The 16,138-nt window shown below is 38.9% G+C and overlaps 1 protein-coding gene across 1 annotated transcript in view; it reads right to left on the reverse strand.

Moving 5' to 3' along the window:
* The window catches only part of Phex (phosphate regulating endopeptidase X-linked), a 210,286-nt gene that overhangs the window by 51,662 nt on the left and 142,486 nt on the right, over positions 1-16,138 (reverse strand). The window contains exons 14-15 of the mRNA XM_070040718.1: positions 12,656-12,759; positions 1,787-1,845 (exon numbers count right to left, since the gene is read on the reverse strand). Coding sequence (XP_069896819.1) covers positions 1,787-1,845; positions 12,656-12,759 — 163 coding nt within the window. The remainder of the gene's footprint in view (positions 1-1,786; positions 1,846-12,655; positions 12,760-16,138) is intronic.

Genomic DNA, 16,138 nt, shown 5'->3' on the forward strand with positions numbered 1-16,138 from the left:
CAGCTTTTTCTGTTTATATGGTACTGAGGGATCCAACCCAGGGCTTCATGCATGCTAGGCAAGCATTCTATCACTAAGCCACATTCCCAGGCCCCCAGGAGACTCTTATCTCCAATCAACCACTCAAAAACTGGAAGTGATGCTGTAGCTCTAGTGGCAAAACACTATCCTTGAGCAGAAAGAGGCTCAGGGATAGCACCCAGGCCCAGAATTCAAGGCCTACAACCACAAAAAAAAAAATTAAACACTAGCTAGCCACCAGTGGCTCAGGTCCATAATCTTAGCTACTAAGGAGGCTGAGATTTGATGATCACAGTTCAAAGCCAACCCAGAAAGAAAAGTCCATGAAACTCTTATCTTCAATTAACCACTAAAAAGCCAAAAGTGGAGCTATGGCTCAAGTGGTAGAGTGCTAGCCTTGAGCACAAGAGCTTAGGGACAGCACTCAGGCCCTTAGTTCAAGTCTCCAGACCAGTACAAAAAAATACATAAGTAAAGATATACAAAACCCAGCATAGTGGTTACTTCTGTGGTGAAGAAGAAATTGTATGGGGGGATGGGAAGATATAATAATACCTGGTGATTTTCTGCTTCTTGGTCATCAACAAGTGAGAGCTACCTAGGCACATATTAATTTTGTGCTTTCTTACATACTTTATAACTTAACACATGCCAGCATGTTCTACCAATTTTTGCATGTACCAAATACTACATAATAATATATTTTCTTTTAATAATTAATAAACTAAGCAACATTCTATCACCTAGTAGAATATTCTAAGTGCTTCACATATTTAAATAAATAGCATAAATTTCCATTATAATTAATACCTCAAATAACATAAGTTCTCAAATAACATATGCAGCTTACTTCTCAACTTGGAGATCAGGTCCTTAAGAAAGCAACAGTATTTTTCTGGTAATGAATATTTATCTGGTGAGGATTGACATTCAAAATATTTAACAACTTATTTGGTTATAGTAATTAATGTTGAAATCAAAAATTAGCACCATCTGCTTGTTTTCCTTCTGTTCCTAGTTCTCACAGACCAGTCTCGCAGAGATTTCCATTTCCCATAGTGGCCACACGAGGGTGACTTCAGCAGCGAGTAGGCCTATCCACCCAACTGAGCTCTCTCACTGAGAGTCCTGTCTGGACCAGTGCAGCTTGGAGGGCCTCTGGCTAGCTAATTGACTGGCCAGAGGGTAGGTGGGATGTCTCACCGACAAGATGTCTTTGAAGTAAAGATTGAAGGCACTAGGAATGAGCCATGCATGCAGAGCACTTGGGGAATTTTCCAAGGACAAATAGCCTGGAACAAGGCATGCTCTAAAACAGAACGGAAGTCAGCATGGTGGGAAAGAAGAATGGAAGAAAGCAAGGAGGAGCTGGGTGCCAGTGGCTCAGGCCTATAATCCTAGCTACTCAGGAGGCTGCGATCTGAGGATTGTTGTTTGAAGCTAGCCTGGGCAGGAAAGTCCATCAGCCTCTAACCTCCAATTAACCACCAAAATCCAGAAGTGGAGCTGAGTTAAAAAAAAAGCTCAGGCACAGTGCCTAGGCCCTGGGTTCAAACCCAAGAACGGCACCAAAAATATATAAAATAAAAGTAAATGCTAGTGCAATGAAAGGAGTAAGGAAAACTGAGCCTAGGCAGACAAACTACTTTCAACATACCCAATCAGTTTGAGAGGGGAGATAAGGAATAACATACTCTTCATCACAAAAATGGAAGAATTCTTTCTATTTGGTGGCAGATTAACAACCTATGAAGCTGCTACTCACGGATCTGGTTAGTGGACGCACTGTAGAAGGCGTTGACAGTTGTCGGGTTTGTAAACCACCTGCAGGACAAGAAACAAATGGTACAGCATGACACCAGTATCCAGGCAGGTAGAGAGCAAAGGCAAACACAATGGGATTGAATCTAGTAGCCGCCAATGCAATATTGATATTGGCATGAAGGGAAATTATTGCCTCTGTTAGAGCCCTGGCTCTATCCTACGTTAACCCTGGTTATTCGTTATTCATAACTTCACAGAAAAATTCAGCACACGTGCTTCTGGAAAAGCTTTAGTGGGAAATTCTAAACAGGAATAGGCACAACCTTTTTTCCAGACTGTTCGATGAATCAGTAGAACAATTACATATTTATACCTGCATCATCCCTAATCTGGCCATTAGGAAGTTGTAGATTGGTGATCATCCAGAGACTTATTTGAAATGAAATGAATAAAGTGCAACCCCTACCCAGACAGTCAGCCTGCTCCACGACAAAGTTTACTAATTCAAGTAGCAAAAAAAAACATTAACTGTCTCAGCCATTTGCAGCAGTTCATTCCTATAATCATAGCAACTCAGGAGGCAGAGATTGGAAAGGTTACAATTGGAGGCTACCCCAGGGGGAAAAGTTCACAAAATCCTATCTTTTCCAATAGCTGTCATCCTAGCTATTCAGGGAGCTGAGATCAAAAGGATCAAGGTACAAGGCCAGCCCAAGCAAAACAACAGTTCATGAAACACCCATCTCAACATAGAAATCTAGGTGTGGTGGCACACGTGTCATCCCAGCTATGCAGGAAGTGTAAATAGCAGCCCTGGCAGGGGAGGCATACACATAAGAAAAATAAAGTAAAAAAGGCTGAGGTCATGATTGAAGTGGCAGAGTATCTGCTTCACAAGTGCAAGCCCTTAAGTTCAAACCTTAGAACCACCAAAATGAAGTTATAAAAGACTAGGGGTATATAATTCATTAGTAGAGCACATGCTCAGCATTCAGGAACCTCTGGGTTCTATCCCCATCATGACTGATAAACAAACCTTGTATAAATGCCTTCCCAAAACAATTGTTTTACTCATTTATGTGTAATAATTAGGTCCAACTCACAAATTGATTTATATTCATCTAATATGAAACTGATAGGGAACCCCAGCATTGATTGTCATTGGAGCACTCATACCTTCTCCGTAGATATACAGAAGTCTATGAGCATGCCATCTTATTTTACATTCACTAATTACATTCACTAATCACTAATCATTTGCCCTGTCCTAGTTTTTCCCTATAACCACTATAGGAATTATTAGCCCATTTCACAGATGAGAATCCTGAGTCTTAGATGCACCATATATTGTATAAGGTCTAGTCTGGTCTGTCTCACTTCATGATACTTCCATTAAACCTTAGATTGTATCATTCTAGAGATGCTCCTGGAAATTCAAAAGGATAGCACCTTCCTCTGTCAAAACTGAAATCTATAACTATTTCTTTTTTATTTTTAATACTTAATTTACTTTATTGTTGTTATATACTAATATTACTATTATTGTTGTTGTTGTTATTGTTGTTATATACTAATATTACTATTATTATTGTTGTTGTTGTTATGTTTTCTGGTCATGAGACTTGTACTCAGGACCTGGGTGTTGTCCCTGAGTCTTCTGCTCAAGGATAGTGCTCTACCACTTTGAACTACAGCTCCACTTCGAGTTTTCTGGTGGTTAATTAGAGATGAGTCTCATGGGCCCTCCTGCCTGGGCTGGCTTTGAAACATGATCCTCAGATCTCAGCCTCTTGAGTAGCTAGGATTACAGATGTGAACCACCAGTGCCCAGTTATCTAGAACTACTATAAAATGATGATTCCTTTCTTTCTAATTCAGGGCAATTAATTCAAGTAGGCCCTAATCTTTAACACAGGTTGGCCTTATTCCTTGAGCAATCCAGAGGAAGGGAAACACACCTTTATTGACTTCACCTGGCTATCTGCAATGGGTACAATTATGGTTACATACTAATCTCAGGATTCCTGTCAATACATTGTTACTTAGAGAGGAAAAAAAGAACTTTGCAGATATAATTAAGTTTAAGGTCTTTCAGATAAGGCCTTTATCCTGGATTATTTATCAGGACCTGACCTAATCTTGTAAACTTTTATAAGAAAAAACAAAACAAACAACTTTTCTGGCTAGAATGAGAGACAGTACAAAGAGGAAGTCAGGGAGATTGAAAAGAGGAGGATTTGAAGCTCTATTGCTGGCTCTCACGTGTAGAGGCCACATGACCCCAGTGGAAGAGAGGACCTTAGCCCTTCACCCACAGGAAGGAGACTCAGCACACAAATCTCAGTGAACTTTTGTTTGTTTGTTTGTTTTTTGTTTTTTTTGGGGGGAGTCATGGGGCCTGAACTCTGGGCCTGGGCGCTGTCCCTCAGCTCTTTAGCTCAAGGCTAGCGCTCTACCACTTGAGCCACAGCGCCACTTCCAGCTTTTTTCTTTTTTCTTATATGGTGCTGAGGAATCGAACCCAGGGCCTTGAGCATGCAGGCAAGCGCTCTACCACGGAGCCACCTTCCCAGCCCAGTGAACTTGGAAAGAGATTATTCTCAGGGACTCTTGATAAGACCTCAGTCAGTTGGTCCCTTGATTTAAGTCTTCTGAAACCCAAAGCTGAGAGAACAGCCAAGCCAAGGCAGATTTCTGAACGGTAGAACTTGGAGAAATGCTTATTGTTTTGTTATGATTGTAGTTATTTGTTACTGTTGCAATTGGACACTATACCCAGAGTCTACCATTTGTAGGTTAGAGGAAAGAATCCAGGTAACTTGGCTTCTAAATAGCATTGGATTCAACCATAATATACACAAATGATGGTATATATTCCTAGGGATTTTCCTCTTCCCATCCTTCACAACTCTTCCCTTCAGCCAAGAAGTTTTCAAAATTTTAGAATATGGTCATTGAGAAGGCTCAAAACCACCAAGCACTGGTGGTTCACTCCTGTAATCCTAGCTACTAGGGAAGCTGAGATCTGAAAGTCCCCATGAGACTCTCATCCCCAATGAACCACCACAATATTGGAAGTGGAGCTGAGGCTCAAAGTGGTAGAGTGCTAGCCTTGTGGGAAAGATTACAGGGACAGCACCCAGGTCCTGAATTCAAACTCCAAGTATGACAAAAAAGAAAAAGAAAAAATGTCAAAACTTTGATAGTATGGTATTATCTTACACATGTGTATTATTTTGGTTTCTATATATCGTTTTCATTTTTAACAACTAGTGCTTATTAAAATCAATACCAGGTAATTGTATTTACTAAGGTGGGCAACACAAGAATGAAGACAGGAAGGGTAAGCAAATGAAGTCATTGGGGCTGGGAATATGGCTTAGTGGTAGAGTGCTTGTGTAGCATGTATGAAGCCCCGAGTTCAATTCCTCAGTAGCACATAAACAGGAAAGGACAGAAGTGGTTCTGTGGTTCAAGTGGTAGAGCGCTAGCCTTGAGCAAAAGAAGCCCAGAAGCAGTGCCCAGGCCCCGAGTTCAAGCACCAGGACTGGCAAAAAAAAAAAAGTCATTGTATTCAATAGACACTATGTAGAAAATAAACTTTGTAACTTGTGGGTGAAAACCAGCAGGGAGAGAATAAGGGAGAATAAAGGAAAGAAGCATTGTACTGATCACCTGACTAATGGACTTGTAACCCCCTTATACAACTACTTAACAATTAAAACATTGTTCTTGATTATTAGATAATACCCTTTAAGTCTAAAATTTGAATAAATTTTAAATAAAAAACTAAAAAGCAGCCAGGCACCAGCAGCTTGCACCAATAGTGCTCATTTATTCAAGAGGCTGAGATCTGAGGATCATGGTTTTTGCAGAAAAGTCTGTGAGACTCTTATCTCTGATTAAATAGCAAAAAGCCAGAAGTGGAGGTGTGGCTCAAGTAGCATCAGTCTTGAACAGTGCCCAGTCAGAGTTCCAGCCCCAGTGCCAGCACAAACACACAAAGATGCCACCAAACATGTTTCTAACACTAATAGACAGAGAAAGACAAAACAAAGAAATCAACCAGTGGTTGAAACTCAAGCCCAATGGGACTATGAAAGCTTCAGCAAGGATCACTAAAACATCATACCTCAGATACATGACCTTCCCACTCCAGAACGCCACCACTACCCCACTACAGTTTCTATTCACTTCAAGGCCCAGTTGGCACCTTGATTATCCCCAGAACTGATATTAAGGAGCTGTACCAGCAGGCCCTACCAGTTGTCAATGCTATTATTTTTTTCTTTGTTCAGACCCATGCCAATCCAGCTGTTAAACATTTTGTACAAGTTTATTAGATATTTAGCTTTACTGTTCTCTGATATGAGCCTACCTGTGAGCATTTTACTACATGTTTGTGAATTTTTTTTACCCTCTTCCCATTAAGAAATGTAATCCTAGATACTCAGGAGGCTGAGATATGAAGATCAAGGTTCAAAACCTGGCAAGCAGGGAAGTCGGGTGAGACTGGAAGTGGAGCTGTGGCTCAAAGTGGTAGAGCACCAGCCTTGAGCAAAGAAAAGCTCAAAGATAGTACCCAGGTCCTGAGTTCAAACACTATAACTGACAAGAGATGAGAGAGAGAGAGAGAGAGAGAGAGAGAGAGAGAGAGAGAGAGAGAGAGAGAGAGAGAGAGAGAGTGTTGATAGTCCTTTTCTCTGGTTATGGATGGGCTTCCCTTAGCAATTCACTTCTAAAGAATAAAATGCAGTGGAATGATTTCCAAGGCTAGGTAATTAAGGGAGAAACATCCTCACTTGGTACCTGGAAGCACATGCTCCCTCCTCTTTCCCTTTCTTTTCCTCAGAACTTGCTTTTCAAAGTTTCTTCAACAATTAACATGTTGTTCCAAAGGCCAAACTATATAGAGACCATCAGCCAGCATCTACCACCACACACTATCTGACTGTAACTACATGACAGACCATGAGCAAAACCATACAACTAATGGCAACTCTTTTGTACAAGTACTAAAGATAACAACAACAACAACAGTAATAACCACACAACTGACTGGATGCTGGTGGCACCTGCCTATTTAGTTACTTAGGAGGATGAGATCTGAGGATCATGATGAAAAATCAGCCCAAGACAGTAATGTCTATGAGACTCTTAGCTCCAATTAACCACCCAAGTGCCATAAATAGAACTGCACATCAAGTGGTAAAGCACAAGTTTTGAGTGAAAAACAATTGTACAACTGCACCTACTGAGTTCCCCCACCCAACCATGAAAGAAAATTAGTTATTATTGTTTTAACCCTCTAAATTTAGATATAACTGGCCATGCAACAACGGATAACTGGAATACTGGAAAGTTGGCTGTCCACAGACTAAGTTCTACCTTCTAGGTACAATTCTTCCAGAGAGTTGTTTTCTTTTCCCAGAACAATGGTTTGAAAAACTACTGAACTGAATTCCCCATATGTGGAATATGCGATCTCTAGTTCTGCATTGTCCCTGCCACTGTTAACTACTGTCACTGGCCTAAGTCAACAATTTTTAATATAATTTTATTGTTCTTACTAAGGTGTTGTAAAAAGGGAAGCTGTTTCATAAGTCTGAGCACATTTATTTTGAACAAAAAGTTTTTTCCAAGACAATCATTTTTTCACTTATAAACTCTGAAGGCATTTGAGTTTGTACATTTCAAGTCCCTAATGAAGACTATTGTCTAAATGGTATGTTCCAAGCAGAAAATCACTCAATCTGTTCAAGTAAATTTCTTATACATATACTTTGATAAAGAGTATTATTCAGATGTTTTAAATTGTTTTCACTATGACTTTGGGTTGCTTCAGAAAGCTGGAGAAGGATTTAATATAGAAGCTATGGAGCCATCTCATATAAATGTCAAATCTCAAAATATTTGGGGATCAAATTATACTAGAAAATGGAATCAATAAACAGAATGTAATGCCAAAATACAATAACTTGAAGGAAATGCAATGATGCTCTGATTTCCTTGGACTATATAAAATAGATATACATCGTACTAAATTTCACATTTTACTTATCCTAAAGAAAATCTAGAGAATTTGAATTGGAAAAACCATCAAGTTATCTATTGCCTTCTTACTAATATCCTGCAGATCACATCGCTTATATTCTGTGCTCTATATAATGCCATCGAACAAAAAACTTCTGGGCAGGACTATAATTCGTATCGACATTTGATGTATTCTTTACATATTTTAAGAGATAGAGAAAGAGAATCCAGACCTGTTTGGTCACAGTAGAAGGAGAGTGAATGAACAGGAAGGCTGGCTTAAAAGCATTTCTATAAAAGAAAAGGATCCTGAGGGAAAGAAATTACTTTTGACTCAAGCCAAGCAGTTAAGCAAATCCTCTGTTTTTAAACAAATTTGATAAAGTGACAATTCGGAAAGCCAATACCTAAAGATATACCTTTAGGGATGACCACCAATTAATTTCATTCTTGCTGACATTTCCCATTGCCTTAGAAACTGCTTAGTGCACATCAGCACTGCTAAAATGGATTCCATAAGAATGGAAGATAAAGGTATTTATCTCCTAGCCCCACAAAGATACAAAAATGCATTTCAGTGCTTTTTGGAAATATAATCATGATATGCTGTTCCAAATAAACTAGTAAAAAAGGAGCTAATCCAGACTCTCCTAACCACTCAATTAACTTGAGAATTTTCAGATCTAAAAGATGTCAATTAAAGCCCATGGGTATTATGAAGCTAAAATGTTCTATGATGCCTAAAAAGGACCCATCAGATAGTTGCTAAAAAGAAAAAGAAAGCAGTTCTAATACTTTGCCATGGAAACAGCATCTCAAATTTCTTGATGTTGTTTTCTCTGAATTAGACAGATAGTCTGAGAAAAGAAAAATTACAAGTGTTACAATGGCTTTCATTCTTGGAGAATTTTTTTCTAAACACTAACCAGTTTAATGTTTGTGAAAAAGGTAGAATCTGCTCTCTGTATTCACAAATTCCATACCCACAAGTCAGAAAAATAAGGAACCTATATTCAACATGCACAGACTTCTTGTCATTATTCCCTAAACAATAGAATGTGTCAAGTATTTACATAACATTTGCATTGTATTAAGTATTATAATTAATGTAGAGATAATTGAAGTTAAACCAGGAAATGTGCATAGGTTATATGTAAATAGTACATCATTTTTCTATAAGAAACTTGAGCATCCTCAGACTTTTGCAGGATATTCTAGAACCAATCTCTCATCAGGAATGAGACTGTTTTCTATTGACAGAGGAAAATAAGTACAAGAATGAAATAATTTGCCTAAGCCCATAAAGTCATTCAGCAGTTTTTCCAAGGCATGAATAAAATATTACCAAGTAAAGAGCATTAGAATCCGACAGCCCTTCAGCATCTTAGGATAATGTTCAAGATGACACATTTAGGAGTTTTTCAATTAGCAACCCAGGCCCTGCTACACAGGGAGAGGGAGAGGGAGGAAGGAAAGAAGGGAGAAGGACATAGGAAAGGAAGGGAAGGGAAAGAAAGGAAAAGAACACAGACACAGTAAAGGCCACAATCTGAGGGCAAAATAAACACTCCCCATGTCCCTCGTTGAACAGAAAAGTAGGTCTGTGTGTAGGGAAGAACAGAGAGAGCCTGTAGGAGGTGAAATCCAAGGCAGCTGGAGAAGGAAGAAACCCTATATGCTCCAGTGTTTGAGCACAAGCTCTTACCTAATCACTGGTTGACCACTAAGTTGTGAATGCATAGGAATAATCACCAGAAGTGAGCTTAAAAATACAAATAAGAACTTAACAGTAGGAAAAATCCACAGCCACACACTATAAGGAAGATACAGTCTGCAAATAATCCCAGGAAAATCACTTTTTAAAAGCCTCAGAAAAAGAAAATCAGAATCCAGAGTTGCTACAACATATTAGCTAAAAATGCCCTTTTCAATAACTAAAAATTATGTTATACAAAGAAAAAGTATAGCAGAGTCAATATATAGAAATTAACACTGAATGAACCCAGATACTAAATTTGACAAAGGTTTGAAAGTGGCCATTAGCAGTTACTTCAAAGAACTTACCTATATTTATACAATTAATGGCAAATATGATGACAATGACTCAACAAAGAACCACAGCAAAGAAACAGAAACCATAAAAGAAAACAAATGGAAATTCTGGAGTTGAAAACAGATCAATAGAAATTATCCAATCTGGAGAACAGAATGAAAGCAATGGAGAAGTAGGCCACAGTAGAAAGTCTAGTCCCAGGAGCCAAAAGCACCAGCAGGCAAAACAAAAGTAATCTAAACCTGCACTGAACAATTTCTCAATTATAAGCCTTCATTTAAAAAATGAGGATAACAGTACATAGGCGACTAGAGTTGAAATGGGGATAAAACAAACTGAAGATTGTTGGATAAGAAATGTACTCATTATCTCGCCCATGTAATTGTAACTCCTCTGTACGGTATTCTCACAACAAAAAAAAAAAAAAAAGAAAAAAGAAAAAAAGAAATGTACTCATTACCTTGTTCATGTAACTGTAACCCCTCTCTACAGTACTTTCACAATAAAAAATTTATTTAAAAAAACTGAAGATTCGGGGCTGGGAAGGTGGCTCAGTGGTAGAGCGCTTGCCTTGCATGCCTGAGGCCCTGGGTTCGATTCCTCAGCACCACATAAGTAAAAAGAAAAAAAGCTGGAAGTGGGGCTGAAAGCTGAGGGACAGTGCCCAGGCCCAGAGTTCAGGCCCCTCGGCCGGACCCAAAAAAGAAAAAAAAAAAAAAAACCTGAAGATTCTAACGCCCTTTCTGGTACATTGTAAACACATAATAATTGTTAGCTGCTAGCATCATCATCATCAACGTCATCATCAGCATTGTAAGCATTATGCTCACCTTTGGTCCTCAGCTCCACCCAGACCTGAGTTCCTCCCAGCCTTGGAGTTCACGGCCACACAGCTGGCCCCTCCTTCTCTCCACCCAGACCCACCCAAGCACCCACCCACCTCACTTCCTGCCTGCAGACCCTTCTGCTACTTGAATAGGGACAGGTGCCATGTGCTCCCTCTTGGGGGAAATATGGCTCCCCTAATAAACCTTGTAATAATCTTTCTCCTGTGCCTGCCTGCCTCCGCGTGGTCCCCCAGAATGGATGTGGTGGATCCCTTTATTGGTGGCCCATATGGGGAAATGGGTAAAGTCTTTAAGTTTAATGAGGACAGGAGTATGGTGTCTAGGCATAGTGGGTGTGGAAGTATCCCAGATAAGAGGGTTGACAAGATCTGAAGGGAGGCGGGAAAGGATCGAGTTGAGAGGCTACAGGTGGAGGTTCATTTAGGGATAAAAGTAGAATAGGCGTTGGCTGTTTAGAGACACGGAATGAGAGGGAAATTTGAAATTTAGAGAGCAAGTCCCTCCCTAGGAGGAAGAGTAGGACAGTGGGGTAAGATTAGGAAGAAGTGTGAAAAGGGAAAGTCTTTTATTTTACATGGTACTAGTCCTGTCGTTGAGGGACAGGGAGGTAGGCCATCCACACCCACCACTGAGATCTGGGACCAGTACCTTGCCTGAATCTTTTTCCTTGGCTGCCAATTTAATTTACCTAACAATCATTATCATCAATAAACAACATTTTGCTAGGGGAAGAAACCCATGGCTAGCAGGCACTGAACCCAAAAGTTTTTAAGGAAATTGTCCTACTTAATAGGAGCAGTTCCCATAAGCAGATGAGGAAAAAATAAGTCAAATTATAGTTGCTATTGGGTGAAAAATATTACTAGTAGGTTTTTTTATATGCATTACCTCAACAAATATCTTCTAATTGCTTCCCAATTATACAATTTTTTCTTCATGTCTATTCGTACTTATTTCTCAGGTGTTTCTGCTTTTTTAAAAAGATTCTTCAAAGACAAAGAAGAAAGAAAGAAAGCCATCAAGAAAAAGGAGAAAGCAAGTAATCAAGAAAGAAAGAGAACCCCTTTTGTCACTGTTTTTGATTCTACTGCCCTGAATCTTGTATATACATTTTCCTAATTTGGAGAGGGGAAGGGAAATAACAAAATATTAAAACAAGGATACAGGTTGACCCATTGTAACAATGAGACATAGAAGACACTATGTTGAAAATATACTTTACAACTTTGGGTGGCAGGGGAGAAGCAAGGAGGAAGGTGTTGGGAGGGGGGAAGGGATAATAGGGGAAATACAAAGGAGGGGGTAACAATGCTCAATAGGAAATGAACTCATTACCTTACTCCTGTAACTGTAACTTCTCTGTACAATGTCTTTACAATAAAAAAAAATTTTTAAAGAAAAAAATTCTTCAAGTTTCCACATGAGTATGAAAATCTAGGAAATATCTTTTTTTTTCTTTTGGTCAGTCATGGGGCTTGGACTCTGGGCCTGGGTGCTGTCCCTCAGCTCTTCAGCTCAAGGCTAGCACTCTACCACTTTATCCACAGCAGCACTTCCGGCTTTTTCTGCTTATGTGGTGCTGAGGAATTGAACCCAGGGCCTCATGCATGCGAAGTAAGCGCTCTACCACTGAGCCACCTTCCCAGCCCCAGAAAAATACCTTCTATATATGTATTCTTAAGTAGGTCTAGAACTGAGTTCAATGTTTTTACATCCTAATAAGCTTTCCTTTCTCCCTCATTCTAGGAATTACGTAGAGGATTTAAATCACCCAATATCAGAAATAAAAACTGGCAAAACATGACAGAAATTTTGCTAAAATGAAATAATTGGTAAGTGAGCTGGTCTGACTTGAGAGATTTAACAAGGTTTAATCTAAAGAGAAGCCACCCCTCCACATGCATTTATCGATTTCACTCTTTTCTTTAATACTCACTCTGTTTTAGGAACAGCTTTTCTTAGCCAGAAGAAATCAGACTGTGCTAAATACTTTCGGGTTTGCAGGACGTTGCCAAAGTAGTCCGATTCTGAAAATTTGATCTAAATGAAAGAAACCACAACATCATTGTTCTAAGTGGAGATGAGAGATGTCCCTAAAAATAGACTTTATTACATGAAGGAGCAACAGAAGAGAAGTTGTGGGCTTCTCCTCATCTCTGTCATGACTAGTTAAGGCAGGATGCACAAAGCGATGAAATTTAATCTCAGTGATTTCATTTTAACATAAAAAGCTCAAAAAATAATATAATCATATCTGGATCACAGTTTAAAAAAAAACAAGAGAAGCTGTAATCATTTACAATGCATTCCATTTACTTTATAATTGAAAACTCTACTTTAACCTTTACCGAACGTATTATTAGGTTTGAAATTTCTTGGCTCACAAGTTCTTGATCTTAGCTAAAATGTGTACTTTATTTATTTGTCACATAAGATTCTTCTAATAACATTCAGTTTAGCCATCTGAAACCACATTTAGCTTATAGATAATGATTTAGTCAAATGTTAAAATCCAATTTCCTGCAATCAGCATTTGTTCATAAAGGGGAAAAAAGTGAAAGCAATCCAGATACCTATTTTCCTCCCTAAGCACAATGGAGTCACCAGAATAATTTAATTACTAACAGAATTTATCTATTAACAGTCCAAAAAAGGCTCAGATTACTAAAAATGAATGAAATTATAAAGACAAATCATAGGTTATGGATTGCACGAGAATACAGAAAGTTGTTGTGTTTCTTTCTCTTTATTAATGCTAGGGATCTAACCCAGTGCCTTGCAGGTGCTGGGCAGGACCTCTACCACTGGGCTACAACCACAGCTCTTTTCTTTTTTCTTTTGTTTCTTTGGAGGAGAGGAGAAGAAGGGCAAACAGTTTCAATCATATCACATTGTGCCTACAAAACTACCTATATTTAACCTAGCAACTGTAAATAATATCTATGTAACAGTAAAAAAAAAAAAAAAGGATAGATTTTAGTGATTTCTAATGCTTTGGTGGCAAATAAAATAAATTTAAAAATAAAATCTACAAAAACAGAAAAGAATGTAAACAAAAATAAAATAAAACATATATTACTATGCCAGCTAAAAAACACATTTGAGTAAGTGAATAACCCAAGAGTACTTAAGTGCTTATTGCTTGTAATCTTAATGACTTTAAACCACAGTCTTAAAGTAAAAATGAAAATTCTAGCTAATACATGTATATGAAAACCACAAGCATTGGATTACAGATATGAATGTGTTCATACAGGTTGATATATACAATAATCAGGTGCTCTGTATTGGCTAATGTCAGAGTACATCAATATCCTCCCTAACACAGAGTGTGGGTATTGTGACTGGGAAGAAATTTTTTTTTTGCCAGTCTTGGGGCTTGAACTCAGGGCCTGGGTTCTGTATCTGAGCTTCTTTTGCTCAAGGCTAGCACTCGAGCCACAGCACCACATCTGGCTTTTTCTGTTTATGTGGTACTGAGGATTCGAACCCAGGGCTTCATGCATGCTAGGCAAGAACTCTACCACGGAGCCACATTCCCAGCCCTGGGGAGAAATTTTTATGAATGAGTCATTTTAATAATCTTTCCAGAGCCAGGCCAATGTAAAATAATTGGAGGTAAGTGGAGAAAGGTAGAAGGGAAGTTGTGGGCTGCTGATATTCTTGATGTTCTGCTTGGCCAACAAATTAGGAAAATATGATTCTACGTTGTTCCTTCATCAAACTCCAGGTAGGAGATAGGAGGCTCATCAATAAATCATGGCCTATTTACATAATGGAAAACCATGAGTTCAAGAATTTTCTCTATGTGTGAACCTGAAATAATCGCAAAAACAAGGTGGATAAGGCAAGTTGTACATATGAGAGAATGCAAGTTTTAAAATATGGTAAATAATACTAGGTATAATTTCCAATAAGTATTTGCATACTTATGCAGAAAAAAAAACATAAAGAAATACATACATTCAAGACAGTGTTCATGTTCATGGAAGGAAATGGGCATGGGGGAAGAAGATTATATCAAGAAAGAGTACACACTAAATGTAAATGTTTGCACCTGTCAGGTGCAGTGATGTGCACCTGCCATCCTACCTACTCAAGCATCTGAGGCATAAGCCCTCAAGTTCAAGACTAGCTTCAGCAACACAGTGAAATCTCATCTCTAAGTAATAATAATATAAATTATGTGTACATGTTTAAATTTAATTAGGCAATATATTTTGATGATAGAGGTGTTCAAAATATTTTATATGCTGTTCCAATGTTAGAAATAGTTCATAATAAATCTCATGATCAATTGTATTTTAGGTGGAAGTTTTCTCTTTACCCTCAGAAGAAATAGAGAACATATCCTGTTTTATTTTTTTTTTATTATTTTGGGGTCTGGTTGTGGGGCCTGAACTCTGGGCCTGAGCACTGTCCCTCAGCTCTTCAGCTCAAGGCTAGCACTCTACCACTTGAGCCACAGCACCACTTCTGGCTTTTTTCTTTTTGCTTATGTGGTGCTGAGGAATCAAACCCAGGGCCTCAGGCATGCAAGGCAAGCACTCTACCACTGAGTCACCTTCCCAGCCCCCATATCCTGTTTTATGAAAGAAATCTAAATAGCAATCAATGTTGGGTTTTTTTGCTTTTTTTTTTTTTTTGTCCACTCATGGGGCCTGAACTCTGGGCCTGGGCACTGTCCCTCTGCTCTTCAGCTTAAGGCTAGTGCTCTACCACTTGAGCCACAGTGCCACTTCCAGCTTTTTCTACTTATGTGGTGCTGAGGTATTGAACCCAGGGCCTCATGCATGCAAGGCAAGCACTCTACCACTGAGCTACATTCCCAGCTCTCCATGCTGTTTTTATTCAGTCTTTGTTCCCAAAATAGTTCTGCTAGGACCTCCAAAATATGATTGTAACTGATAGAAAATTCAAATATATTCTGGTTCAAAACACTGTCTGGGAAATTCTCCCAAATAACTACATTTTGTAATGTCAATGGAGTTAGTTTTAACTTTGAACAGTTTTCTAATTGTGATACTTTCTTGTTCTATTTAAAAAATAAAAATTTGGCATTAAGGCTGTGATCTGCGAATATTAAGGAGAAAACCATCTCAAAACTTCCCAAAGAAAAAAAGAATCTAGGAATAGTGTTATTCATGTCTGTAATCCCAGCATTCAAAAGGCTAATGCAGAAAGATATCAAAAGTTGAGGACAGTCCTGGGAAACATAGAAAGACAGAAGCAGAGGAACTAGGATAGAAAGGAGGGGGGAAAAGGAGGAAGAGAAAAATAGGAGGAGGAAGAGAAAAAATAAGAGGAGGAGGAGGAGGACGAGGAGGAGGAGGAGGAGGAGGAGGAGGAGGAGGAGGAGGAGGAGGAGGAGGAGGAGGAGGAGGAGGAGGAGGAGGCAGAAGAAGAGAAAAAGAGGAAG

Source organism: Dipodomys merriami, unplaced genomic scaffold (genome assembly GCF_024711535.1).
Source record: "Dipodomys merriami isolate MVZ:Mamm:240054 unplaced genomic scaffold, mDipMer1.0.p SCAF_3, whole genome shotgun sequence".
Lineage (NCBI taxonomy): Eukaryota > Metazoa > Chordata > Mammalia > Rodentia > Heteromyidae > Dipodomys > Dipodomys merriami.